At 40.3% G+C, this 25977-nt stretch overlaps 1 protein-coding gene across 1 annotated transcript in view; it reads left to right on the forward strand.

Moving 5' to 3' along the window:
• Positions 1–14600, forward strand: part of LOC128153696 (transmembrane 9 superfamily member 2-like) — a 34195-nt gene extending 19595 nt beyond the window's left edge. The window contains exons 11-17 of the mRNA XM_052813268.1: positions 249–368; positions 543–600; positions 3143–3302; positions 3898–4049; positions 5551–5662; positions 6087–6258; positions 13984–14600. Coding sequence (XP_052669228.1) covers positions 249–368; positions 543–600; positions 3143–3302; positions 3898–4049; positions 5551–5662; positions 6087–6258; positions 13984–14051 — 842 coding nt within the window. The 3' untranslated portion in view covers positions 14052–14600. The remainder of the gene's footprint in view (positions 1–248; positions 369–542; positions 601–3142; positions 3303–3897; positions 4050–5550; positions 5663–6086; positions 6259–13983) is intronic.
• Positions 14601–25977: the final 11377 nt, after the last annotated feature.

Consider the following 25977-nt stretch of genomic DNA (forward strand, 5'->3'; position numbering starts at 1 on the left):
CATTTTATTTTTCGGTCTTTTGGCTATGAGAAACTTTCTATTTAAAAGATGAGGGGGAAATAATGCTTTATTGTGAATGAAACAGTGACATCAGGGGTATGGTCATGTGATGGGGATATATGAGAGCTTATGCACATAGTCTTCATTTAAATACCTGGTAGTGAAAGGGATAAACCTGTACAGTGATATGTGTTACAGGAGGATTTTGACGTGTGTCCACTAATGACTAAATCTTTTTGTCTCTTTAGTCCTAGCTTGCCTTGGTTTTCTTTCTCCTGCCAACCGTGGTGCTTTGATGACCTGTGCAGTTGTATTGTGGGTCTTACTGGGAACTCCAGCTGGTTATGTGTCTGCTAGAATGTACAAGAGTAAGTACGCGCGTTTGTTTAATGTGACAGCAGGTTAAATTCAGAATTGCTCGGGTTGATATAGACCTCAGACTGGAGCTGGTGACTCAGGCAACAAATCTGCTTCTTGCTGCTGTACTGCAAAATAGTTGGAAAAAGTTCTGAACTTGAAATTGTTTTTACTTTTTCCCTCAGCATTTAGAGGCGAGAAGTGGAAGACAAACGTTTTGCTTACAGCTCTGCTTTGCCCTGGGTTAGTATTGTTTCCCCTCATTCTTTCCTTTATTCTTAAGTATAAATGAATGAGGTGGGGGGGAAGTAAATTATGGTACTTGTTTGTGTGATTATTTTCTTTATTGTTCTCCAAGTTGCTGTTCCGTTTGTATATTGCCTGTCTGCGAATATAAAGAAAAGTGAATTTTGAGGAGCTGGAGCCTAGTACTCTAGAACGCAGCTTCTTAGCATCTTGTTTTGTAATCAGCTGTGGGGGTAGGAGGACTCTCTTGCAAGGTAGTGTCACAGCCTTTGAGAAGCACTGCACCAGAACATTAGGCATAGTGATGGGGTAATTCCAATTTGGTACCACAGCACTGGGTATGTTCCAGGTAATCGTGTCTTAACTGTTAATAGGTATGGTTACTTTGTTAGAATGTACGTGGTTTTGTGGTAAATTTGGAGTGTTTGTAGTGCTCTTCTGTAAATAGGCAGAAACAAACCTTTAGGCAGAACCTCTGTTACCTTAGTTATAGTATCAGTGTTTTCTTGTAACTGTGTTACTGAAAAGGACACAGGATATGTAATTTAGATTTTTTTTTTAAACTAAATAGCTATATACTGCTATACTAAACAGTAGATGTTTACTATGCTTCTGGGTGAGAATGATGCAGAGATTCTCTTAAATGGGTTATAACTTTTATATAAATACAGGTAGTGTCCAGTTTTGGATATGGCTGTAGCATGTATCATACTATGGCCAATACTGTCATGCTTGGGAAGGGTGATAGGTCTCCTACCTTTTGTTTTCTCATAGCTCTCAAGACCTTCCATGAGAATTAGGTCAGTGAAAAAAGGGAACAGAAACTAATTTCTTCTGCAAGTCTTCTGTATTTCTTGGTTGCAACTGAAGCTACCCTTTGACAAATGTCCTTGGCAAAAGTTGAGGAAAAGGTTATAAATAATTTTTTAAGGTATCTCTCCCCCCAAAAAGCCCAGAATGAATAAAACATGATTTGGTTTTGAGTATAGTAGAATTTCATCAAATGAAATGTGATGCATTTGATAACAACTGAGTGTAGTATTTCTATGAGGAAATCTTATTTCTAAACAAAATGTGCTTCAGTCTCCCTGCTGTCATTTAGATATTATCTTGAGAGAGAAGAAAATATTTATCAGTGGAAGAAATACTGTGCTGATCATTTAAACTCCCAAATAAATTAAGTTTCACAGAGGAAGTAAAATGATTGGGGATGGTAGAATAGGAACAGATGTCTTGATTATGCTATGCTAGTTCAGTGAATTTGCATAATATCATAAACAGCCTAAGGCCGTTATAGTCTCAGTAGACTGATGGGAGTTCATATTTGCAGTATTTTTTTCTAACTTTGGAGGGGGTAAGTGGGGTCTGTGTTATGAGCTTGGGCAGATGATAAAGATTAGCAAGACTTCTAAAATGGATTTGATTTTTATTTTTTGTTCAACAAATGCTTACACCAGGGGTTGTTTGGGTGTGCTTATTTAACAAGTCTATTCCCCCAAATAGTTCTGGCAAGTGTAAGGCCTCTCCTAGGGAAAAAGGAGCCTGCCTTTTGCTCCTTATTGCTCTAATCCTTCCTCTTTCCTTTTTAAATTAAATACAGTGGAAGATGCATGTTCACTTCAGGGCAGTTTAAATTCTGCGTCAGGAACACTTTTTTAACAAAACCCAGACAATGGTGCACTTTGAAGGGGCCCTTCCTGAGGCTGAATTTTCTGTGATACATCTCTGAATCCATGAATAATGGAAATTCAAGCAGGCTTTTATATGGGGTTCCCTTGTAGTACGTTTTGCTTTGCTTTCAGAATGGGATGGGTTTGAAGTCGTCATCATATGTCTTGGAGTTGTTTTCTAGTGTTTTCCCAGGATGTTTAGAAAATGAGGTAGATGCATTTAACTGTGGAGGGAAGAACAGGTCCAGAGAGATGTCATGACCGATGCAGTCATTATTTAAATTCTCAAAAGGCGTGGGCTACTTAACTGTGTAACTGCATAAGGTGTTGATACGAAGATTCTTGTTGTAGGGAAGAGCCCTTTTTAATGCACCCTTCTGCTAGCATGTTGCTGTGACACAACAGCAACAGGTAGATGTTTGTTGTGACAGTAATGTGTGGCTTCCTAAATATGAGGTTTTCCTATCACTGTGTTTTTTCAGAGGGAATTTACTGGTTAGAAAGGACCTAAATAAAGGAATTAAATGACTGACAATAATAGGAAAGGTAATTCAGATAGGAGGGGTTTTATATTTATTTTACCTTTTAGTATTCTTTGTATAGATCTTTACACTTGAATCTTTGTTACTTTTTGGTTTTATGTGCAGAGTTTATTTAAACAGTGCCTTTACCATAGATTCTTGCATTATAGGCATTGAGTGTTGCAAGCGTTTTTATGTTAACCGAACAATTGCTGAAAGTAACCAGGACTGTTAGGGAATGAAAGATTGCAAGAAGCTAAATTTTTCTGATGCAGACTTGTGTTTTTTAATATTAACTGATATTTATTCTTTACTGAATATTTTAATATATTTTCTGATATTTTTCAGGATTGTCTTTGCTGATTTCTTCATTATGAATCTCATTCTGTGGGTAAAAGGATCCTCAGCTGCCATCCCTTTTGGCACTTTGGTTGCTATCCTAGCTATGTGGTTTGGAATTTCAGTCCCACTAACCTTTGTTGGTGCATATTTTGGCTTCAAAGAGAAGGTAGGGTTCTTTGAATACAGTTTTGAAATACACTTGTCTTCTGCAGTTGAGCCATTGAATCCCTAAGCACACAAGAACTGGTTGGATTGAAACATCTATGGCCCTATGACTGTAAAATGATGTTTTATTTTGTCATGATTTTGAAACTGAGTATATGCTTGTAATCTCACACTAAACTTTTTTTTTTTCCTGTCTATTCATTAGAATCAGATTTTAATAGTGCTCTTGGAGGTCTTGCTTGCCTTTTGTACTTTAGGAATACCTCAGCTGTTTCATTTTTGAAGTAGTACTTCAGAAGTACTTCAGTGCGTACTTCACTAGTTAGAGATAATGCCAGACGACTAAGAAACTTTTTTTTAAGGACTGAACAGATTTCTTTCCTTTTGTTCTGACTTCCTTACTGACCAATAGTTGGAATATCTAAAGCATATGTGTTTTTTCCTGATGATGGATCAAGTTTGTAGTTTTCTTGTTTGGTAACTTCTGATGGCTGATAGATGAAAATAAAGTTACGTTTATCAAATCTTTAGATGCTAATATTAGGGAAAAGCAATCTTATTTATGATGTAACAATTTATCTTAATTTTTTTCGAAGCCTATTGAACATCCAGTTCGTACAAACCAGATTCCTCGCCAAATTCCAGAACAGTCCTTTTTCACAAAGCCGTTGCCTGGTATTGTGATGGGTGGTATCTTGCCCTTTGGCTGTATTTTTATTCAACTTTTTTTCATTCTGAATAGCATTTGGTGAGTATCACTTTTTTGTTGTTCTAGTTATGCTGGTTTGATAATAAACACACAGTTGAGTGTGAACATCCCAAACCAATGAATATGAGGAATAAACCAATTCTTAGAATTTTTTATCTTCTTGCAGACTTTTGTGGAATTTCCAGAATCTGCATATTGATTCCTGTGCTTAGAAATTATAAAACTAGTTGTTCTTATTGACAACTGCTAAGTATGCAGTTTGACTCCTGTTTCCTTGTTTTATCTTCCTGGCTCTGAACAGCACAAACATGGTTTAATGCTGTTGTGGTTAGGTGGAGCCTAATCTGTTGTGCAATTATATTATGATTTATGAAACTAATATGATCTAGCAGTTTCAGCTTTTAAATCAGAATCAGGTCAAGAATTTGGGATTCCATGTTCTGCAAAACAAAGATTCCACCACCTGTGAAACATCCACATCAGTCCTAAATCTTGTCAAAACCTAGTCAAGCAGATGCATGGAAAATTAAGCCAGTGCAATCTTTCATAACATTCACAATGTAGATACAAAATGTTTAATATATTGTTGTTCAAGAGAAAATATTAACCCGAAGGTGCTAAGTTTTCAAGGTGTCCTCTGTTTATGTTGAGATTTCTTACAGAACAGTTTTCTAAATCTATTCTTAAATGCAAATATATTAGATACGTTAGTCTTTCACATTCGTCCTCAACAAAAGTAGAAACCGTGTAATGTAGCTATGCTGGAAAACGTAATCAGCTGACAAACAGGTACACTCTGGCCTTTTGTAGTTGAAATTACTGAATTCCCAAATTGTTTCTCATTATTTATCCTACAGAAGGGAAGCATGGAAGGAACATGCAACTTCCACTCCCTCTGTCAAATCGTACACTTGCAGTATAATTGTCACCATCACTCAATAAAGGTGTTTGGTTACTTCCCTTATCTGAAAGACCCCAGGTTAAAAGTAAACAAGCATATTTCCCTTGAATTTTTTTTTTTTTGCGTGTTTTGGTGTTTGGTTAGCCCTTGTATTGGAGTCAGACTTGGTCAGGGGATAGACTGGAAATGGAGGAGCATCTGGTTGGATGTAGTGAGGAGATGCAGAAACACTTGGAAAACTTAGCTGCAGTAGTAGGAAGGAAGTGGGTATTGTAACTTGGGAAGAGAGTACAGGTGATGTGAGTGTTAAGGAAGCTAAAGGAGGCCTGAAGTGATAACCATTTCTGGGAACTGCCTGTAACTGTTCTCTGTGAAAGCTGATTGAAGCTCATTTCAAGGGAAGTATAACTGAGGACTTTGAACAGTAGTTTTATTTACAGAGTACATTCAGATAGAGTAAAAAAACCTTTTTATGAATTGGCCAATAGTGCTATAGACAAAGTTGCCCCAGTGGTGTGGATTTTTTTTATTTTTTTTTTTTTATAATTACCTTAGCATCTGGCCAGGTAACACTGTAAAGTAACTCAGAGAACTTCAACCAAAAATTAGACTCTTGGTTTTTTTTATTTTTTATTTTAGGTCGCATCAGATGTACTACATGTTTGGTTTCCTGTTCCTAGTTTTCATAATCCTTCTAATTACATGTTCTGAGGCTACAGTTTTGCTATGCTACTTTCATCTGTGTGCAGAGGTAAAAAGTACAGTTTTGATGTAGATACCACTTGTAGTTGGAAGATGTTAGAAACAGAGTTGAGGTATTCACGTGTGTTGTGATGTGCTGGATGCTGTGAATGGATTGTATTGTCAACCCTTGACATGGCTGTTTTGTCCACTCTTGGGAAATGTGCCTTTTGCTTCAAAATCCACTGTTTGCAGCAGATAAGCAAAAATAAACAGCCTTCATCTTAGAATAATTTCATGTTCATAGTGTAAGCAATACAGCTGACTGAGAAGGACAAAAGTAGCTACGTGCTATGTTGGAATTTTTCTTTTTTTAAGATAAATTTTGAAGAATTAAATGTATTTCGTAAGACAATGTTATTTTTTTAACCAGATTACTTATATTCTGTTTTCTACGTGATGTCTCTTACTGAATGGTTTATTGTTTCTTTCAGGATTATCATTGGTGGTGGCGATCATTCTTGACGAGCAGCTTTACAGCAGTTTATCTCTTTATCTATGCAGTTCATTACTTCTTCTCTAAACTCCAGATAACAGGAACTGCTAGCACCATTTTATACTTTGGTTACACGATGATCATGGTCTTGATTTTTTTCCTTTTCACAGGTAAGTCCATTGTTCAAACTAAAATGAATGCAGGGATTTCTGGTTTTGAAATGAGAAACACTAGGTGAAATTTAGACTATCCGAAACATTAAATACAATTTATGACTCTTTAGGCAGTGTTACTTTTATAGTTTGTGATACCACATATCACAGGAAGATACTCTTTAAGAGTTTTTTTTCTAACTTGAAATTACATTTATTTATAGTATAATTAATTTTCCTTTATTGCATATTATTTTAGCAGTGAGTTCAAACCATTATATTTTCAAAGTGCTATTCTTGTTTACTTTGTATCAGGGGAGTTTAACTTGATTCTGGATTTCATAATTGCTTCTAGAAGCTCTATAGTTAGAGATACTGCACTCTGCATATGGAGAATAAAAGATGTTTTCAGCTTTCACTATTAGCAAGTGAAGCAGGTTGGTGCTGGGAAAAAGGTGATTGTTGACAATAGAGAGTTCTAGTACTGTTAGAGGTGGTCTTACCTGCTCATTAAGCACCACTTCTTAATGGCAGGAATGTACTTTAACTGGAGGAACCTATTTGAAATATGGCTCTCCATTTTTAGTAGTCTTAACTTTTCTGATGTTACTCATGCAGACTAAATGTCTTCTACAGAATTACTCTAATGTTCATAATCATTTGGCTCAAACTATAATTTCGAGGTTGATTTGATGTGAAATCTCTGCCAGATTTACCATGTGTTAGATGAAATTAGAAGCTCTTTGAAGGGTACTGGCCCTTAAAAATAGCCAGGGGCATTTTATATTGGTGTTCATCATACTGCTGCTGGTTGTGTATGTAGTTTTAACAGATGAAGTCAGATTTTTTATGTATCACTGCTTAGCATCATGAAGTACTGCAGTGGTAGAACTATAGAAAATGCTTGTTTGTATATAATGGATTGTTCATAAAACTAACCTTTGCATTCATTCCTAAGATTTGTAATAGAGGATCTCTCTGGATGGCATGATGGTTCGGGTCGTTACTTCTTAACATCTGCCTGATTATTGAAACCCACTGTAATTACTTTGTGTTGGCTTTATGAAATGCATCACTTAACTCCCTCGATGCAGTTAAAAAAGAGTGGCTAAAATAAGTAATGAAAGTAAGTCTTAGCATCAGACTTCAAGTTTGTCAGTTCAGCAGTGAGAAGGACCTCTTTCATCTTTATTGCCTCTAATATTGGTTGATATGAAGCAAAAAAAGCACTGTTCATAATAAAACACTGAAGAAAATTACTGTATGTGTTCGAACAAAGCAGTTAATCTGTAGAAATCATATTTAACAAGGTTAACTGGCACTTATTGCTGGATTTTTATTACTGTTTGTTATTTAGACCTGTGTCTCTTCAAAAGAAAGTAAAAAAAAAAAAAGTTTTTAAAAGGGGGAGGAAGGGAGAAGAGGAGAATTTAATTCTTTTAATTTTTAATTATTAGAAGGCAAACACAGACATTGGCTTATTGCCAGTTAAACCCCTGCTTAAATCCTGGTGAAACAGACAAGCGCCAGATGTCCTTTATATCTATATATATATTTTAAAAAACCCCAAACTATAGTTCAAAATGTCTTAATTACTTTTAAACTAAAGCAATATGTTAATATGTGTCTGGGTTTTAGCATAGGTTAGTTGCTATTCTGCCAATTTCAATTTCACTTACAAGATGCAAATTGGTAGAATTAAAAATATCCCTTTCATATATAAAATGATAATTGAAATTGTCATGGCAGCTGCTGAAACGGTATTAAAAGCTTCAGATGTGCTGATCCTGGAGTTCTTGATGTGGAGGCCAGTGAGGCCCCAAAAGTACAATAATAAACTGTGCTGCTGTTACTTTTGCAAGTGTCTGGTTGGTTTTTGGTTTTGTTTGGTTTTGTGTTTGTTTTTTTGTTTTTGGTTTTTTTTTTTACATTTAATAGAATAGCTAGTCACTACAAAGGTAATGGGTATAATAGGCAGTGTGTAATAAATCCTTGCTAATGTAAAATACTGTGATAAATTTCTTTCCCATATTTAGTTTGATGATTGATTTTTGGGCTGAAATGTAAGCCATTCTAGATAGATGACTCAAGCAGAAGACACCTAACTTTGCTTTGTTTTGTAAAATATTCCTTAATAGCACTTGCTTTGGAAAATAAGGGTATAGTCCTTCACAAGTTTATGGAGGTGAGGGAGCTTGCTAATGTAACTTTACACGCTGTTTGCATTAATAGCATTCTTCCTGTATGTGTGTTCCCAAAATGGGACCTTGATCTGTTCCACTTAAGTTAGCACTAGGTATTTTGGTTTTCTCTATTCTTGCCTATTAGGTCTCAGCAACTGTGACAGAAATATAAAGGGCAGTGTTAATACCTCCTATGTGGCGGTGTGTTGTGTTACTGTGGACATTACAAAAGAGATCATAATGAATAAGTAAATAGGAACTGAATGCTTGTATGGCAACAATGACAATAATATGATCTGACCGGTGAAATCTAACAATTAATGTGCACACCCAAACAAGAGAATTTTATTTTAATGTACAAAGTGCAGCTAATCTTTCAAGAAATAATAAGTGTGGTTGAATGGGGATAGCTACATGATTACATGCATTTTATGCTAGGAGACAAAAAAATGCTGAACATAGTCAAAGCATGTTGCTTTACAGTGACCTCTATTTTTGAACATCATTTTCACTTGTGAGTTAATGCCATTTTCAAAATTGAGTTTTGATCTTCTGGGTAGATTGTGTTTAGAATCCAAGATTCTGAAGCACCCACCACTGTGCGGTGATTGAAACCAGTATGATACAGAGAGCTTTTAAGGTACATAAGAAGTATCAGCCAAGTGCAGAGTGCTTTTCTATTTGCTTTCTTACAATCTGTTCGTGCTTTGAATTCTTTTTTCTTCATTAAACAATAAAGCTAGAAGAAATGAATAGAGCAGAACAGTCTGATTAATGTATTTTGGCATTATTCTGTGCAATAATCCTTGTTTTTAATTTTGAATTTAAGCTAGTTTACTAATAACTTTCCCTTACCCAGTTAGATGCTAGCTTTCTGTGTCTAAGATCTTTCTGTGTATAAGAAAACTGTTGCTGAGTGGTAGTATATATATTGCAGACCAGAGTATTCAACAGTATATAAATTGGAGGACAGAAAGATCAAAAAACAACTGAGGTGTCAGTGTCTCTCTAGTAAGTATAAATGCATGTATTGGACATATTTTGCTTCTTGGCTAGACAAATTACCTGAGACATCTTCACAACTGGGTTCTTGAATTTTAAATAGCTCCTGCAAAAATGATCTTTTAGCTGTACCTCCCTAGGATGATCAGTGATGTACAGTGGGCTGCAGTGTACTAGGATGACATCAGTTTCCTAGACTAGTAGGGGTTATTTAGAAAGGCAGAATCTTAAAATATGAAGGTCACCCACTTAGGGAAAAATAAAAGTCTACCCCACAAAAGTAAGTTCTTAAATGTATGTAATTTAAATGCTTTTTCATTTAATTTAAGCTGGTGAGTGGTTAGGATTGGTTAAAGTAAACATTAGCCATGAAACTCATTTGTAATATTAGGTTAGAACAAACAGATTTTACAGGCTTATTGGAGGAATTGGTGTCAGGCACGGTATCTTTGTGCTGTGTCATTTGATAGAGATGTGCATATGAAAGCTGTAAAAACCTTACAATGGAAGGGATTTTAGATCAATCAGAAAATAATTGTAGAGGTCTCAACTCTTTCAACTAGTGGGGTTTTTTTGTTTATTTGTTTGGGGGTTGGGTTTTGGGTTTGTGTTTTCTTTTTTTTTTTAAATACTTGCTGTTAGAATTTTTTAAATGGCTTTAAAAAAACACCTTTGGGTATCTGTTTTCTGTCATGTTGTGTTCATTGATGTCTGTCAGTGAAGCAGTAAGCTGAAGCGGTATGCTCCTTGTTGATAGTGCTTCAAAACTTTGGTTTCAGTTTGGATGTGTTTTGAAAGAAACAAATATAAGCAAGATCCTAGGGTGGTCTTACCTAAAGCTTACCTAAATAGTCCTGCTATTCTAATGAGAAGCACATTTTAAGTAAGGGATGATTCTAATTTTGCTGCAAGATGTGCTTGGTAAAATGCTCAGGATTGAAGAGCTGAGTATGCTTTTCAAGAAAATACATTTTAAGCCATGCTACTTGAGGTGGCAAGGTTGTATTTTAACTAGTGCAACTAATGATGGTAATTTTACTGGGTAGAGCCACAGTTGTAGGAAACTGATCATGCACTTATCTGTATTTTAAGATTGGCCTTAGTCAAAGTAGTTAAAAGGGGAATCTGAGAACCTGTTATGCTGGTCAGCACTGGCCTAAAGATCCAGTATGTTGATGTTTTCTGTACAAAGTGCTAAAATTTGGAAGAAGTGGCAAAATTGTGAAATGAGCTAAAATGTAGAAAACATTCTAGCTAGAATTTTCAAACAGGCCAAACTAGTTCAGAGTTGTTCTTCTTCCCCAATCATTATTCATTTTCATATCCCTTTCTGGTTGGGATATTTACTCCTGTACAGAAAATTGGAAGCTTTTTGACTGAATTACTTTTTGTGAACCTCTTAGCAGTTCATGGAATCACAAGCATCCCCAGGTCTGAGGTGGAAAAACCACTGAATTTCAGTGGAACCAAGCAGTGTAGTCTTGCATTCTTCAAAAAAAAGTTATGCTCTTTGCTCCAGTACCATAAGCAATCCTGTAGGTAAAGCAGCTCTACAACTTAAAGCACCTTATAAATAATGTTTCTGTCTATTAATACCCGTTTTGTAATATCAACACAACTCTGTGCTGACCTGAGCTTTTGGAAGTTCCTAGTCTGAGTGTTTGGCCCATGTTAATTAAAAAAGAGAGCACTAAAAATGCCTAGTTGATTTGCTGTGATTAATTCTCACTTCTAGATCTGGAGTTGGATTCTTGAGGTAGATTTTCAACCTAGTTGTGATTCTGCCAGCACCTTTAAACCATTCTGATCTTTGAGCATCAAGTATACTGTTTAGGAGAAGTACTTCTGGGGTCCTTAATCTGATGCTGTTTTTGAAGTTGCGGGTCCATAGAGGTATCCACGTCTGGAATTTCTAGGATAAGTTTGTTCATGGGAAGGAAGAAGAAATTACGATACTGGTAAGCCCTAATTATCGATGTGGAGGTAACAACAGAAGGAAACTGCTGACCAGGGAGGGTACTGACTACATAAGGCTGTATCTTGGTGATGAGTCTAGCCTTTCTCTCCTGAGCTTATAAGTTCATGGTTCAAATCTGGTGTCTGACAAACATTACCACTTACTGCTTGTGTTAGGAAATAGTCTTACTCTAGTTCCACTACATTGGCAAAATTTCTGATAAAGTTTAAAAAAGGAGCAGGGGTACTTGGTCTTTGATTTGCTAAACAGACTTTTTTAGGAGGGAAGTTGAAAATCAATGTTACTGAAACCTGTGAAAATCTGTTTATAGATGAAATGCTTGTTCACAGTAGGAAGTTGTCAGATTCTGCTATGAATGAGGCCATGTTTTATAGAAAGCTGGTGTATCAGAAAGATTCAGAGTGACAAGGATTGGAGGAAAATACTGTAGATTTAGAGGGTGTTCCCATATTAAGTTATGGCATGCTCAGAAAACTGTGTGGAAAATCTCATTCTTGTGTTAAGTTCTACATTTTAGTTATGATATTACAGTTTTTGTTCTAGAACAGCAGATAGATTTTTAAGATATCTCATCTGTTAAACATTTGGAAGAAGCATTGCTTTCAAAGCCATAAAAGGCTCAAAGTGGGCTATATTATAAAAACAACTAGAAAGCAGATGCTGAGAACCATTATTAGGAAAAAAACCATGAGCGTAAGGCTTAGAGTAACAATGCTGATATTGGAGTATTGGACACAGTAGGAAGGAGTGAGAATTGACCATAAACTGCAAAGACTTAGCGATGTCAAGCCTACAAAGGAATTAAATTCCTTCTGTGGCTGGTGTCTGATCTCCTATCAACAGCAGTAAATCTGCTGTCTCCTACTGTTTCAGAGGATGATAACTGCAAACTTGGAGGGAAAGGGTAATCTGTGGCATATAATAGTAGGCTGTCAAAAAGCCTTTAACTGCAAATATACATGGCAGCACAAAGAATACAAGAATTGGCATATAGATAATAAGCATCCGAAGACAGGTTCCTCACTTATCAAATGTGTAGATGTGGTCTGAAAGACAGAAATGTAATGAATGTAGAAAAGACAAGTGCTTAATAAAGAACCTCCTAGTTAGTAAACCAGTCACAATGAAATAGCGAAAAAAGTTGGAGCTGATGTTAAATGTGGGCTGTACAAACAGAAAAGGATGAATGTAAAACTGGAGGAGCTGAGTGCATGATCTTGCAAGTGCCTATAGTATAGCTGGTAAGGGCTGTCACAGGGCTTGGCATGTAGCTGGGTCTTTGAGAGTGAATTCAGCTGAAACTGAGACCTTCCCTTTTTCTAGCTGGTAAGGCTTAACATCTGTGTGGCAGTTTACCCCTAGGTAAAAGCATGAGGAGCAATGCATTGCTTCCCTTAGAGGCTTAAGACTTAATTAATTGTATGGTACTCAATGTCTCCTTGCATACTAAGTTCTTGAAGTAATTTAAAAATAAATGTGATGGATAATGTCTTTGCAGTTGCCCCATAATAGTGACTGCAGGGTGCAAATTACAGACTTGTTCTTCAGCTTAAAAACAGAAAATTGGTATAGACTAATCTCAGTGTCACCTCTCCATCATCTTACTCTATATCATGCTAACTCAAGCCACAGGACTTGACATGTGGCCCACAGTCTTTCTAGAAGGTAGTTGTGGGGTTTTTTTCTCCAACTGTTGGGTTGGGTGACTGAAGAACTGGATTGGTAAGAAATTAAGAAAGGCTATACCAAACCAGACCACAGGTTCTGCTACCCAAGCGCCCTAACAGCAGTACTCCCAGGAAGGGGTGTGAGAATAGGGCAAGCATGTACTGGTGCTTTCTCCCAGCCTCCCATCAGCTGTGGCTCAAGGGCTTTTTTAGCACTTGAAATGGTGTCTCTGTAATTAATAGCTTTTGGATTTCTTTGTTCATGAACTTGTTCAATTGCCCAAACTAGTATATGTTTCTTTTATCTATAGTGACCTGTGACAAGAAAATCCGCAGTTTGAATATATGTTACACAAAATTATGTGTTTTGGTTTGTGTCAGTGCTAGTTTCATTTGATGCTTGCTCCCAACTTCTATAGCACTCAGAGCATTGCATTAGCAAAAGGAAGTAACAGGATATACAGAGTAAGAAGTTTCCTGTTCTGGAGTATAAATAGAGCACAACGAGCAGAAAACCAGGCCAGGTGACTTTTCCCAAGGCCTTGGTTTGTGTTGTAATTCATAGGTGGCTGTGAACTATTGTAGACCTAGAAAACCCAGGTAAGTCTTGAATTTCTGTGCGTATAAAAGTCAGTTTCTTAAATGGTGCTGTGTGCCTGCTAGTGGTGATAGTAGCATCACCTTCAGTGGTTTAAATGTACATCAAGCAGCCTGATCCTAAAAATCATCTTTGATCTAAATCAATAACTTAGCCGAGGGATGAATGTGTGTTGTTAAATTTAACAAGTGCTGTTATTCTGGATAGTTAGCTGGATTACAATGTTATATTCTGTCCTGCTGGGAAGTACTTGTTAGATTTTTCTCTCTCAGCAAACTGGAAGATAAACTAACCATTTTCACTTTCTCATTTTAGGGACTATTGGATTTTTTGCCTGCTTCTGGTTTGTAAGTAAGATTTACAGTGTTGTGAAAGTGGACTGAAAAGCTTCAAAGTGTCTTTTGAACATATCTCCCTTGCTGTTTGATGATTTTTACCATGTATTGAAAAACATCCTGTGTAATTATTCTAATTTGTAAAAGCTGAAGAGCAGACTACAGCATAAAATACAGATTTTTATGGAAGGAGATGGCACCATTGGAAAAATGTTTACATCCGTATACTCATTGAATATGTTAATTCTAATATTTCTAAAAATTATATCCAGAATTTGATTTAGGACAAATAAAAATTCCGTGAACTAGTTTATTTGAAAAATGAGTGCATTATACAGTCCTCCAGCTGAAATTCCTTGTGATTTTTTTTTTTTGTTACCTCTTTTGGTTACCATTTATATACCATGAAAGAATAGGACTGTCAAGTAAATCTATGTAAAATGTGAATTTTTTTAACTTAACTATGATTGTACATATTATCCTGCACCTTCTTTACAACTAGATATCTTCTTACAAATGTACATGCATTTAGTGTAATGTAGACTTTATTAAAAATACCGACACTGGTTTTTGTTCAAATAAAACTGCACAACTCTAGCTGACTTGTTTCCTTTCTTGTTAATTAGGCCTTCACTACTTGGACACAGATCACATTAGTTTGACCAGTTGATAGGTCTCAAGTTTTATATTGTTTGTAAGCAGTTTGGCTGTGACTTTGGCTACAAATTGTCTATGCAAGCAGAAGGACTGGTAGGTCACTTGAATCCATGGCTGTAGGATGGGCAGGGGCTTCTGAAGCTGCTGCTGCCATTACCTGTGCCTCAGCTGTGTGCTTACTCTAACTTTCCCCAAAATATTTTTTGTTGGGCAAATGATTACTTTCTATCAAAGAGTGAAAACCTTTTCTTTCTTTTATCCCTCTGAAACATGTATCTCTTTGTTCTTCATCCTATGAAGAGTGTGCAGCTTGTTGGGAAGTTAAGCCATGAGTCTAGTGGGCTGGGGAAGGGGTGATTCTTAAAGGTGAAGCCTTTCTTCTTGCTCTCTGCAGAGCCTGTGCTTAAATCCTGGATTACATGAGATGGAGTATCTTAATAGCCTCTTCAGTTATAAGATTGCAGGCATTCTTCTCTCAGCAATGTCAAGGCTTTAAAGAGGCTCGCCAAAATCTTGAATTGCACTTGAAGCTGAGCAGAGAGTCACTGCAAACACATAATTCAAATGGCTGTGTTACTGACCCTGTTGGAGATATGCGCATAAGGGGATGTTCAGTCAGATTAATGGGCGAAATACTCAAAGCTTATTAACTGGCATATGGAAACATTCATTGCTGGAAGCTGCTTTTTAGTGTCTAAGCCCGCAATTTAACAAGGCCCAAAATGACTCCATATCTTTCCGTAGTCATACAAATATCATGTAGTTGTGGTTAATGTTTAATGTCCTTTCCAAAATGTAATCTTTTGTATGAGGATTTCAAGCCTCACCTCTACGTGTAGTTGTTCCTACCAGGTTACTGAAGTGTGGGACAGATCACCTGGCTAAGCTGGGATGAGTACCAGGCTACATCTTTTGAACAGTGCCTGTGGCATAAAAATGAGGCTTTAGACAACTTAATAAAAAGAGCCAAGCATTCCTGTACCAGGAAGAGCTGGCTACAATAAAGATTGTTTCAAGTGAGGTTCAGGTATGCTCTTGATGGCAACTCGGCCTTACACTTGGTTTTCCCCTCCTACCACCAAATCTCCATTTCCCTTCTGTTTGCTCCCAGAGGTGGAAAACTTCAGAGCTGCCATTAGAGAAATCAGCTTGCCTTTATCTGCTGGTTCAAGAGCACCATTCACTATTAAAGATTTCATGCTCATATTGAAATTGGTGCTGCTCTGTTTAAAAAGGTCCTTCTTATTAAGTCTTATATTTAAAGTTGGGGGAGGGGGGGATTTTATTGGATACTTAAAAAAAAAAAAAAAGAATTGTTGTCTGAAGCTGCTTTTGAATTCTACATGTTCAAAGGGAAATAAATTCATGAGAGAATTTGGAGCTACAATTGCCATAAACTCCCAGCAGGAAATTTTGCCAGATTAATAAATATGGATTTCACAAGAGGCAAAGTAAAATGAGTTGTAAAATTGTATTTACGGTGCTTTCACTGTTTTTACTGTGACTAGTAGTGAGCTAAAAAGTAGAAACTGGGTTAAGCAAGTTTCTGAAGCTTGCCAGTAGTCTAGAACCAAAGCCGTAGAAGTAAAATCAGTTTTTCTCATGCACTTATCATCAGAGAACTTGATTTGTTTTTTGTAATAGGCCCCATTCATGCAAATCTGGCATAATTTGTAATTCAACAGTCTTTGTGGCGGAGACAAAATGTTGCGGAGCAATAGAGTGTATCTAAAACAATCAGAAAAAGGCTTGAGTTTTGGTCTCATTTCTTCAAAATAGATGGATACTGTCATGGCAAAGGCAATTATTCTGCTCTAATGGTCTGTCATGGGCTGTATATTTGAGTATAATTAAAGTAAATTTTAAGGATGCTCTTTATTTACATGCTACAGGGATGAGCTGGGGCAGGCAGTATTGTGACTGACTAATATCCGAGTGGTGGCATGTTTTAAAATAGTTTGTCCATTGTTGTTTTCCTATCTGTGGACACCTGTAAGATTTGCTGCTGCACTCCTCCTGCTGAAGAGACAACTGCCCCCATCATCTCTTGAAGCCCTCTACATCTATATATTTTTGCTGGCCCCAGATCTAAGATTTGTGCTGTTTGCAGAGAATCTGAATATAAGCCCTCAGAATTTTCTGACATCTTTTTTTGACCAAGGAGAAATTGCAAGCTGTCTTTTGGCTTTGCACTTATAGAGAAAGGCACCAGGCTGTAAGTTAAATATGAATTGTTATGAGCATGTATCAATTTAAAGGTGGTGTAAGCCCTAGCCAGAAAGTAGTAGACAAACTTCTGAGTTTTAATTTTACTGAGTGCAGAATGGGCTGTAATAATGTGGTTTTCCAGTGACTCTCAGGGCTCTTTGGGAGTTTTTAAACTACGGGTGAAGATCTTGTCTATTCTGTGTTGAATCAGCCATGGGTTTTGAAGATGAAATGGTCAGTGTGGGGACACAGATGTTTTAAGTATTTAGATTACCAGTAACTGGTGTCTGATCTCTAACCCATTTTATATTCACTTATGAATAATAGGTGTCACGTGGAAATAACTGTTATTCATCTACTCTCATTAGAACAATGGGCTTAGTAAAGCATTCCCTATCCTGTTGCAGATACTCGAGCCTTCCTGCCCTCTTTAAAAAAAAAACCATTAGGCTAAGATTTAGCTTTTCTGAAGTGTGTGTATAGGCATCTACAGTGCATTTTTGTGATGCTCCCAGTAACGGACTCACAGCAGATGAAGTAAAGCATCTCCTGTGTAAGACTTCTTGTAATAACCACCCCCAGCAGACTTTGTAGAATGTCATGTTTGTCATATTTTAAGTAAAACTTGACAAGTTACAACAGCACCTCAAAGGAAGGAGAAATTTCAGTGCTGATGTTTTACATTTCATTCTGCTTGCTTGAACAGTGTTGAACAGATACAGCCTCATCTTCATTCCTGAATGTAAATGCCAAGAACAAGGCCATGCTGATGTACAGCGAGGGTGGGAGGCAGGTGCAGTATGTATATGCGATTGCTGCCCATACCTATGTAAATGTCCTTGAGGACTATAAATGGTGTTGCTGTGGGGGAGCTGGGAACACGTGGCGTACTCGTGATTAGTTGTGATGGAAGGATGTTTGATAACAGCAATAAACTTGTCTTCAGCGGTTTGCTTAATGTTACTTATACCAGTTGTGCTTTTGTGTTTGAGAACACGTTCCAAGTTCACATTTAAAATTTGTCTCAGAATTAAGTCTGCTATGCCAATAGCTTGAATGTTTACAGAGATCTGTTGCAAAGGACACAGGGAAAGGAAATTTAAACCAAACTTTGCCTGCAGCTAAATGCTAGTATAGACCTGGGATCTCTTCTGGAACCTGTGGGTGAGATCTTTAACAGCACTCACCAAGTGAAGATCCAACCGTGAAAATCACACATAAAAGAAAGAATATTAGGCTTTTTGCATCGTAAGGATTGGCGATAAGACAGATGGTTGCTGAAGTGGATGGAGAAAGATTAGGTCATGCTGGTCAGAAACTCTTAAGGAAAGGATGATTCCTAGACGTGTGATTTCCTGATGGAGATCTGTCTTCCATAGTCTTACACCAGATGTTCAGATATCCAGTTCCATTCCCTGAGCTGTATCACCAAAGCTAATGGAAATAAAGTAGTAAGGTTCAGCACAGGTGTCACTGTTTCTCTGACCAGTCTTATGTTCACGTTTTCACTTGCAAGCAGGAATTAAATCACTGCATTTCTACAGAACAGCTGCTGGTGCTTCCAGGCGAAGAATAGAAAGATGAAGCTGCTGTGCTCTTCACCTGCAACTATGACTTGTTTAACTCAGCTAAACTTAAATCTGAGTCTTAAAAACAGTGTCTGCTAAACTCATGTCATGGAGCCAAGTTATTTCAATATTCCTATTTTTATTACATGTGAACTGTGTCTACTGACCATTATTTTTAAAAATAAAGACATGCAGGGTGGTGCAGGTGGCTTTGGGTTGTGTGGCCTTCGTTTTCCATTTCTCTTTCACATCCATTGGGGACACCATTTTGCCCTGAGCAGAGCTCCTCCTGCCAGAGAAGTGTGAAAAAGATGGTCTGGCTTTCCAGTGCACTTCTGCAGCCACGGAGACCAGGAGGGTGTCCCAGAAGGTGCAGCTCTTGCAGCAAGCGCCTCTGGGCCCAGGTACATGAGGAGAGGTCAAACTGGTTTAGCCTCTTTGTTAAGTCAAAAGTCACAACTTGACCGCAATGCGATTTGCTTGTGGAGAACGGACTTTTTTGTGGCAAAGGGTGGGTGGGAAGGGGCTTAGCAGCCTAGGCTTTCCCCTAGGATAATAACCACTGATGCAACTCTCCTGGAGACATGGTACATCCTTCTTGGTATGGTTTCTTCATACCCGGGTGGGATGTCTTTGACTTTGCTGGGATAAAAGCAGGATGGATGTCTTTCATGTCCTGTTGAGATGCTGCAAGCCTGTACCCAAAACTTCAGGTCAGGATCATCGTCTATTTTGGTATCCAAAGTAACTACAGTTAGGGAGTTCCCAGTATGGTACTTCATCTTCCTAATCTAGATGCCTCTTAAGTTACAAGCCACACACGCTAATTAGCTTTGCTCATACAAACTAGGAAGCTCTTAGACTTTCTGTGAAGTTATTAGTGCCAGGATTTTTAAGGATAACATTAGCGTCTGTGGAGTTTACCCAAGGTAATTTATGTTCTGTTTGCAACTCGGGGAAAACTCTTAGATGTTTGACATCATAAACCAGTAAAACTGGGAGATTTATTACAGGGGCAGAAAGAACAGGGCCCTTGAGCTGCTTTGTTTATCATAAAAAGTCGGGTTAATCAGACGTGCACATGTGCCTCCCATATTTTCTGGTTTTGTTTCCCTCCTGTGCTGCTCCTTGACAGGCTCTGCAGTAGATGAAAAGGCATGGGAGCCCTGGCAAAAGTCCTTTGGACTCTACGGGATGAGGATTATACGTGTACATCCAGAGGATGTTTATCTCCCTCTTGAGCGACCATTAATAGAGAAGAGACATATGCAACTGAGCTCTCAATGAGGCTGTAACTTCTCCCAGAGAAGAGCAATATAGGAAATCCCACTAGCGCGGGATGGTGGGTGGATTGAGAGCTGATGCTCCCGGCCTGTGCCAGAGCTACCGGTGTGATGTCAGCACCTCAGAAACGCTCATCCCAAAGGTTGATGGCTGCAGGCGAAAAGAGACACAGTAACGATGCATTTTGGGCACACAGCTGGACCCTGTGCTGCCCAGTGCCAGCGGAGCAGGGCTGGGGTGGGCAGCCTGCGGCCGGGTGTCCTGGCTTAGTTGGCTTAATAAGATGCTCCCTCTGCCTGGAGACCTTTTCCCACCGCTATCCTGAGACCACGGTGGCTGCAACAGCCCTGCCTCTTCCTTATGGGGGCTTCTGCAAGACTGATGTGAGTAATATCTAGGTGTTTTGGGAGGGTTTGCAAGGAAACACTGTCACCTCGGAGGTGCTGTGACCAGCAGAGAGAAAGTGGTTTCCTCAAACTGCGCTGGAGCCAGGACTGCATTTGGCTCAGCTCGTCCGGCAGATGCTACTCGTGCCTTTATGTTCGCAGGTCCTCGCTTTGTATGGCCTGGTCATGCGCTCAGGGTTAAACTTAATCCAGATTAAGAGACAATCCATCAGATTGGCAGGGGCCAACGCATAGGTTCCCCTGCAGGTTAGCATGGGGTACTTTTTGCAACAAATTTCCTATTGATGCCGGCACTGGGCATCTCAGGATGACCCCCATCCTGCCTGCTATAGCTACTCAGCTTTTGGTCTTCATTGGCTGGTCTTCTCTTTGCTGTGGATGCGTGGGGTGCATCGAGTAGATGTTCCCTGGTGCTCCCGGGCAGCAGCAGGAGAGACCCTCTGGGTTTCTCAGTGGTGTTGGTCTGTGAGCAGAAAGAGAAGTGGTGTTAGCATCAGGTGGGTCCTGTGTCGTTCAAGTAGGGTGAAATGGCTGCCCATGGCCAGGCATCCCTCTGGGAGGGGTGCAGATGGGGTGGCAGCAGGGGTCTCCCAGCCAGACTGGGGGAAGCGGGGTCACACAGGCGGCTGCGAGTCTTCAGGCTCTGCACAGGCTCAGCTGGCTTCCAGCTTTCTCCTGTCTCTCCTCTCCAAACACCTCCTTTGGAGGTTGCATCAGCAGGGAAGATTTGGTTAAGAGGGAGGAGGCAAAAAAAAAAAAAAAAAAGGCAGGTACTTTAGCTGAAACAACTGCCCATCATCCTTCATGCATTGCAGGGAGAGCTCGTGCTGCAGGAAGAAGTCCCATAGGAATAAGGGAAGCCAAAGCAAAGGAAAAGCAGGTAAAATGGTCTAGCGTGTGTCTTGCGGGGCTGCGTGAACAGCTTTGTGCAGGGTAGGCTGGGGGAACTGAGCTAGCTCCAGTATCAAACTGGGAAAACCGTGATCTGGTATTAATTGTGCAGCTGAGGGTGGTTAAGCAGCAAAGCCCATAAGACCCCATGACATTGTGGAGTTGTTAGGGCTTTCAGGTGTGGTGAGGAGAGAAGTTGGGGAAGGATATGAGTGCTGGGCTGTTGGCTGGAGCTTCTGCTGGTCCTGTGCCCTAAGCGGCAGGACAAGATGTGAGTTAAACCATGGTTGTTGAACTTTCCCTCTCTGAAGGGGGTGGGGGGGAAGGGGGTGTTTGTGGCAATAACTGTGGTGACATTGCCTTGGCGTGAGGGTTTCCTGGGCAGAGGTGGGCTGCGTGGTCATCTGGGAGGTGGGAGCTGGTTTCTTAGGCTCCCTTGGAGCAGGGAGTGTCTCCGAGCAGGAGGGTGGCTGTGCCATGGTGTGTCCCAGAAGCGTGTCCCCGGGCTGCAATGCCACTGTCACAGCAAGCTTGGGGGCCCCCAGACCAGGTACATCCCTGGGAGCTGGCAAACGTGCTTTTTGGAAAACAGCGGGACCCTGGTGTGGCAGGACCTTGAGGTGGGGGAAAAGATTGTCCTGGGCTTAACTGAGACCGAATGGCTTCATGGTGAAGAGTCCAAATTGGGAAATTTAAAGCAGGGAATGAAAGTCTACAAGTTTAGTCTGTCAGCTGGGGTGTTTCTGTGTCTTGGGTGTAAAACCAGAAGGATGGTACTTGTGTCGTGGTGGCAATGGGAGAAGGTGCTTGGCCCTCAGAGATGGCAGGACAGGCATGTCCCTGCCATGGGTGGTTAGGTGTTGCACAGGAGAGGCCCTCAGGGCATATGTCACGCTTAGCTCCTGTCCTGTCACACTGTGGTCTATGTTAAGGCTGGTGGAGATGCATCTATAACGTGTTTAGGGCTTGCGCTTTGTGAAAGGGCTGACTGGGGTGGCTGTGGGCATGGAGAACTCCTGCAGAACTTGTAGGACAACTTCGTGTTGGGTGATGTCAGGAGGAGGATGCCTTTTACCTCCCAAACTTCTGACTCAACCCCAAACCAGCCTGAAAGAAGAACTGTTTGAAGCCCCTGAACAGGTCCATGGTCCCATGCATCAAACCCAGTGGGTGGCTTCATCTCCAGCTCCCTCTTTGCGTGGCAGATGCTGCAGCTTGTGCTTTGTAGAAACAGTCAGGCTTTCCTGGCCTGATGTAGGTATCCCTCGGGAAGTGCAGGATGCCTTCCCATGCACCGCATCATTAACAACTTTAAACCGCCATCCCTGCATGCTGTACATAATTCTCTTTACGTACTGACTAGAGGTGTCTAGGCTTCAGAAATGTGCTCGCTGTGTACGAAATCACGTGCCAGCGGTGATCTAATTAGCCTGCTCCTCAGGATCTTGCCACAAGGCACATGGGACCTGGTGTCTTTATTTCCCTCTTCTTCCAGCTCTGAATGACTCCCAAGTTTCCTCCTGCTTTTTCCCTTAATGAGTTGTGTTGCACTGGGACAGACCTCTCAGCTGAAAGAGTCTAATTTCTGGAGTAAGGATCAAATAGCCATTAGAGTGTTTGCTACTAATTAATTATTGCTTGTCGCTGCTCAGGAGTGGAAGGGCTCAATTGCAATGTAACAGGCTTACTGGTGCTAAATAATTCCTGTTTACAGGGACCTGAAGGCTGGTGGTTACTCGCTGCTTGTCGTGCTGATCTTCTGGGGATGCGGGGAGGGCTGACACCCCTGTCTGTGTCACACCTTTTTCTTCCCCCCCACAAAGTCTTGTGGTTTCTTGCTCATCCTGAATGATTTTAGTTGGCTTAAAATGGATGATGTCTCCCTTACCAGTCAAACATTGCACGCTAGGAAACATCAAAGAACTAATTAACCTGCCGGACTGCTTAACAACATTACAAAAAGATTTCTTGTAACTAAATACAGGACATATCTGCCATCTACTTTGCTCATTTTTAATTTAGAAAAGGTGGAAAGTGGGTGGGGAGAAGAGGAGAAATGTGCACATCCAACTGGAGGACTGATGGTTGACAACCAAGCGGCGGTGATTTATGGCTGGGTAATTGTCCAGCTGCCATAGTTTGTGTTAGTGCAAATGAGAATTGATGGCAGTTTGAGTTAATAGCCGATGCAGTGAGGAGCTGGCACATGGTAGCTTTGATCTCCTCTGCCATGGGAGCAGCCACTTCTCAAACCACCCAGGCTTGTCTGCTGAAACCCGGAGGAGCGGGTGGGCTCCAGCTGAGTGGAGGGGCGGCTGCCTGGGAGAAAGGGAGGAAGGTGCAAACAGATTCAGGTGAGACCTAGAAAGGGCTGCGAGTGTGGCAATGCAGTGAGAGCAGAGCCCAGTGCGTGCCCAGGATGGCTGGGAGGAGATTTGGATTTCTCTCTTTGCTCCCCCTTTCCAATGCCTTGCTCCTCTGCTGTCCAGGGCACCCCAAACCCTGTCTGCACTTTGTCCTTCCTTAAGCATCTCGCACTGCTCCTCCAAGCACTGATAAAATGGCCAAGGACAGTATTTGTCTACCAAGGCATGACGGGCCATGCCACCAAGTGTCGTGATGATAGGACTACTGGACAAGGAGCCAGGGTGTTTGAGCACGATTAAAAAAACGGGAAGGTTTCCCCTCCTCTCACTTGCTACTGCCCAGGGGATATTTGAGAACCCTCTACCCAGCCCGATCTCCATCATGCCCCACTCCAGAGGGGTGCAGAGGCTGGGGCAGGAGCATCGTGCCTGTGGAGCTGGAGCAGGCTTAGTCCCGAGGTGATGGGAACAGCAGCAGGGACAGGACCGGTGCTGGCACCACGGTGGTGCCCACCCTGCACGCACAGGGCTCGCCTGGCCTCAGGGAAATGCCAGTGGCCATCGGAGCAACGGAGAGGGGTTTAGTGGGGAAGAAACAAAGTGCACGGAGAGAGCACTCACCAAACATGAAGCCCCTCAGGGCTGCCCTGTGAGCATCCCACGGTGGCAGCCCAGCCCTAAGCTTATGCAAACACATCAGTGTGTGGTCCCCAAACCAGGCGTTGCACTCTCTATAAGGTGTTTTTAATTTTTCACTAAATTATTTTCTCAGCGCTAGCACTGATAGAAAGAGTTTTTTATTCCAATGTGGTTTATTTTCAATAATTAAGGGGGATAGTAAGACAATTGCTGGCAAAGTACATTGCTTATAGCTTAAATAGCTTTTGTTTTAAGGTTTTCCCCAGTGTCAAAGTTCTTCAGTGGCTCTCATTAGGCAATATTACACATGCCAGTCTTTGACGAGGGGCAGCAAGAGGAGCGTAGCCTAGCAGAAAGAGTCTAAAATATTTAAGTATAAATCATTTACCTCAAAAGTTGACTCTCTGAATGTTTCTTGCCATGGTACCTGACTAATTATCATGTTATCAAAGGATTGTGCAAACCTGTAAGCCTCGGCGTTTGGAGTGGTTTGACAGATAAGCCTTCCTGACAGAAATAGATGTAACTTTGCTATTATCAGTCTGGTTCACTTTTGAATTTTGAATTACTATCATTTTTTTAAACTAATAGTCTGTTTTATGTAAACCGCTCAGAGATTAGGAGTTGATTTCAAAGATCATCCTCCATAAAGTCTCTTGATCATATTTTATGGTTCCTGTGACTCATGGGTGTAATCTTGTATCCCTGGGATATTCATGACATGTTCGCCTAATTCCCCATGGTAGCTAATCTCACTTCTGTACCTTAAAAAAAAAAATTAAAATGTCTTTAAAGCAGGACTGGCAAAAAGGCAACTTTTACAACCAATCTTCAGCTCCAATTGCTCCTGCTGGGGAAGTCATAATGATGAATTTGTGACATAATTTCTGCGGCAACATGCTGGGATTTCATAAATGGGGATAGTGATTATAGAGCAGGATCAGGTGAAGCTGGATTGTGATGGAAAAAGCCCCGATTCAAATGCAAATTGTTCAATAATGGCATAGGGGATACCAGAAATTACTGGCAATTTATTTTATTTGGGTTAAGCTCCTCATTCAGTCTTCTCTAGTCGGAAAGTCACTCTTTTAAGGACGTGAGCAAAAGAAATGGCTGGAAACATATCTTTCTCCTCTCAAGAGAACAAAATTGTCCTAATTTAATAATAATTAATCAGTTAGCGTAATTAATAACAATGCTCTCTATTTTTATGATTCTTCCCATTCAAGACTCTCCAAGTGCTTCACAAACCCTAATTGATTCCACCTTACCACTCCCTGTAGCAGGACCACATAATTTACCCCATTTTCTGGAGATGGGGAGGCGTGTGAGTCAGGCAAATCATTTTAACCAGGTTAAATGATTTGCCCAAGGTCAGATGAGGAGCCGAAGTCAGGACTATCTGTGTTTCAAAGATCAGCCTCTACCCAGTTTGGGTTTGGCTATGGGACAGCGCGTGCAGCTATCGCATGGCCATGCAAGCGGTGGCCACCCAGTTGCAGCCTCAGAATAAATCTGGCAGTTTTCTGGTATCCAGCATGTGGAGCTGGGAATAGGAACAAGCCCCATGGGCACGCATCAGTGGTAAAACCAGCAGAATTGGCTTTTCGTTAGTTATTTTCACTGAAATTGGATTCAAGTTGGTTTGTTTTGGGGGTTTTTCTTTTTCTTTTCTTTTTTTTTTTTCCCCCTCCAAATCATTTGGAATTTAAACTGTTTAGCTGAGGATTAAACTAATTGCTTCTGTAAAATGCTGTTCCCACACCATCTAGTGTACATCTGTTAACTGGGGAGGGATAACTGAACCAGTTGCCAGATGGTCTCTTGGATTTGGGTGGCCGGGAGCCAAGGAGCTGCCAGTTGGCGGTTTGTGGAGTTCTAGCAAAGAAGTCACGCTACGTGCACATTCCCCTCAGTTACTCTTCTCTGCCTTAATGAAGATACTGCCTAATGC

This window comes from Harpia harpyja, chromosome 18, assembly GCF_026419915.1.
Source record: "Harpia harpyja isolate bHarHar1 chromosome 18, bHarHar1 primary haplotype, whole genome shotgun sequence".
Lineage (NCBI taxonomy): Eukaryota > Metazoa > Chordata > Aves > Accipitriformes > Accipitridae > Harpia > Harpia harpyja.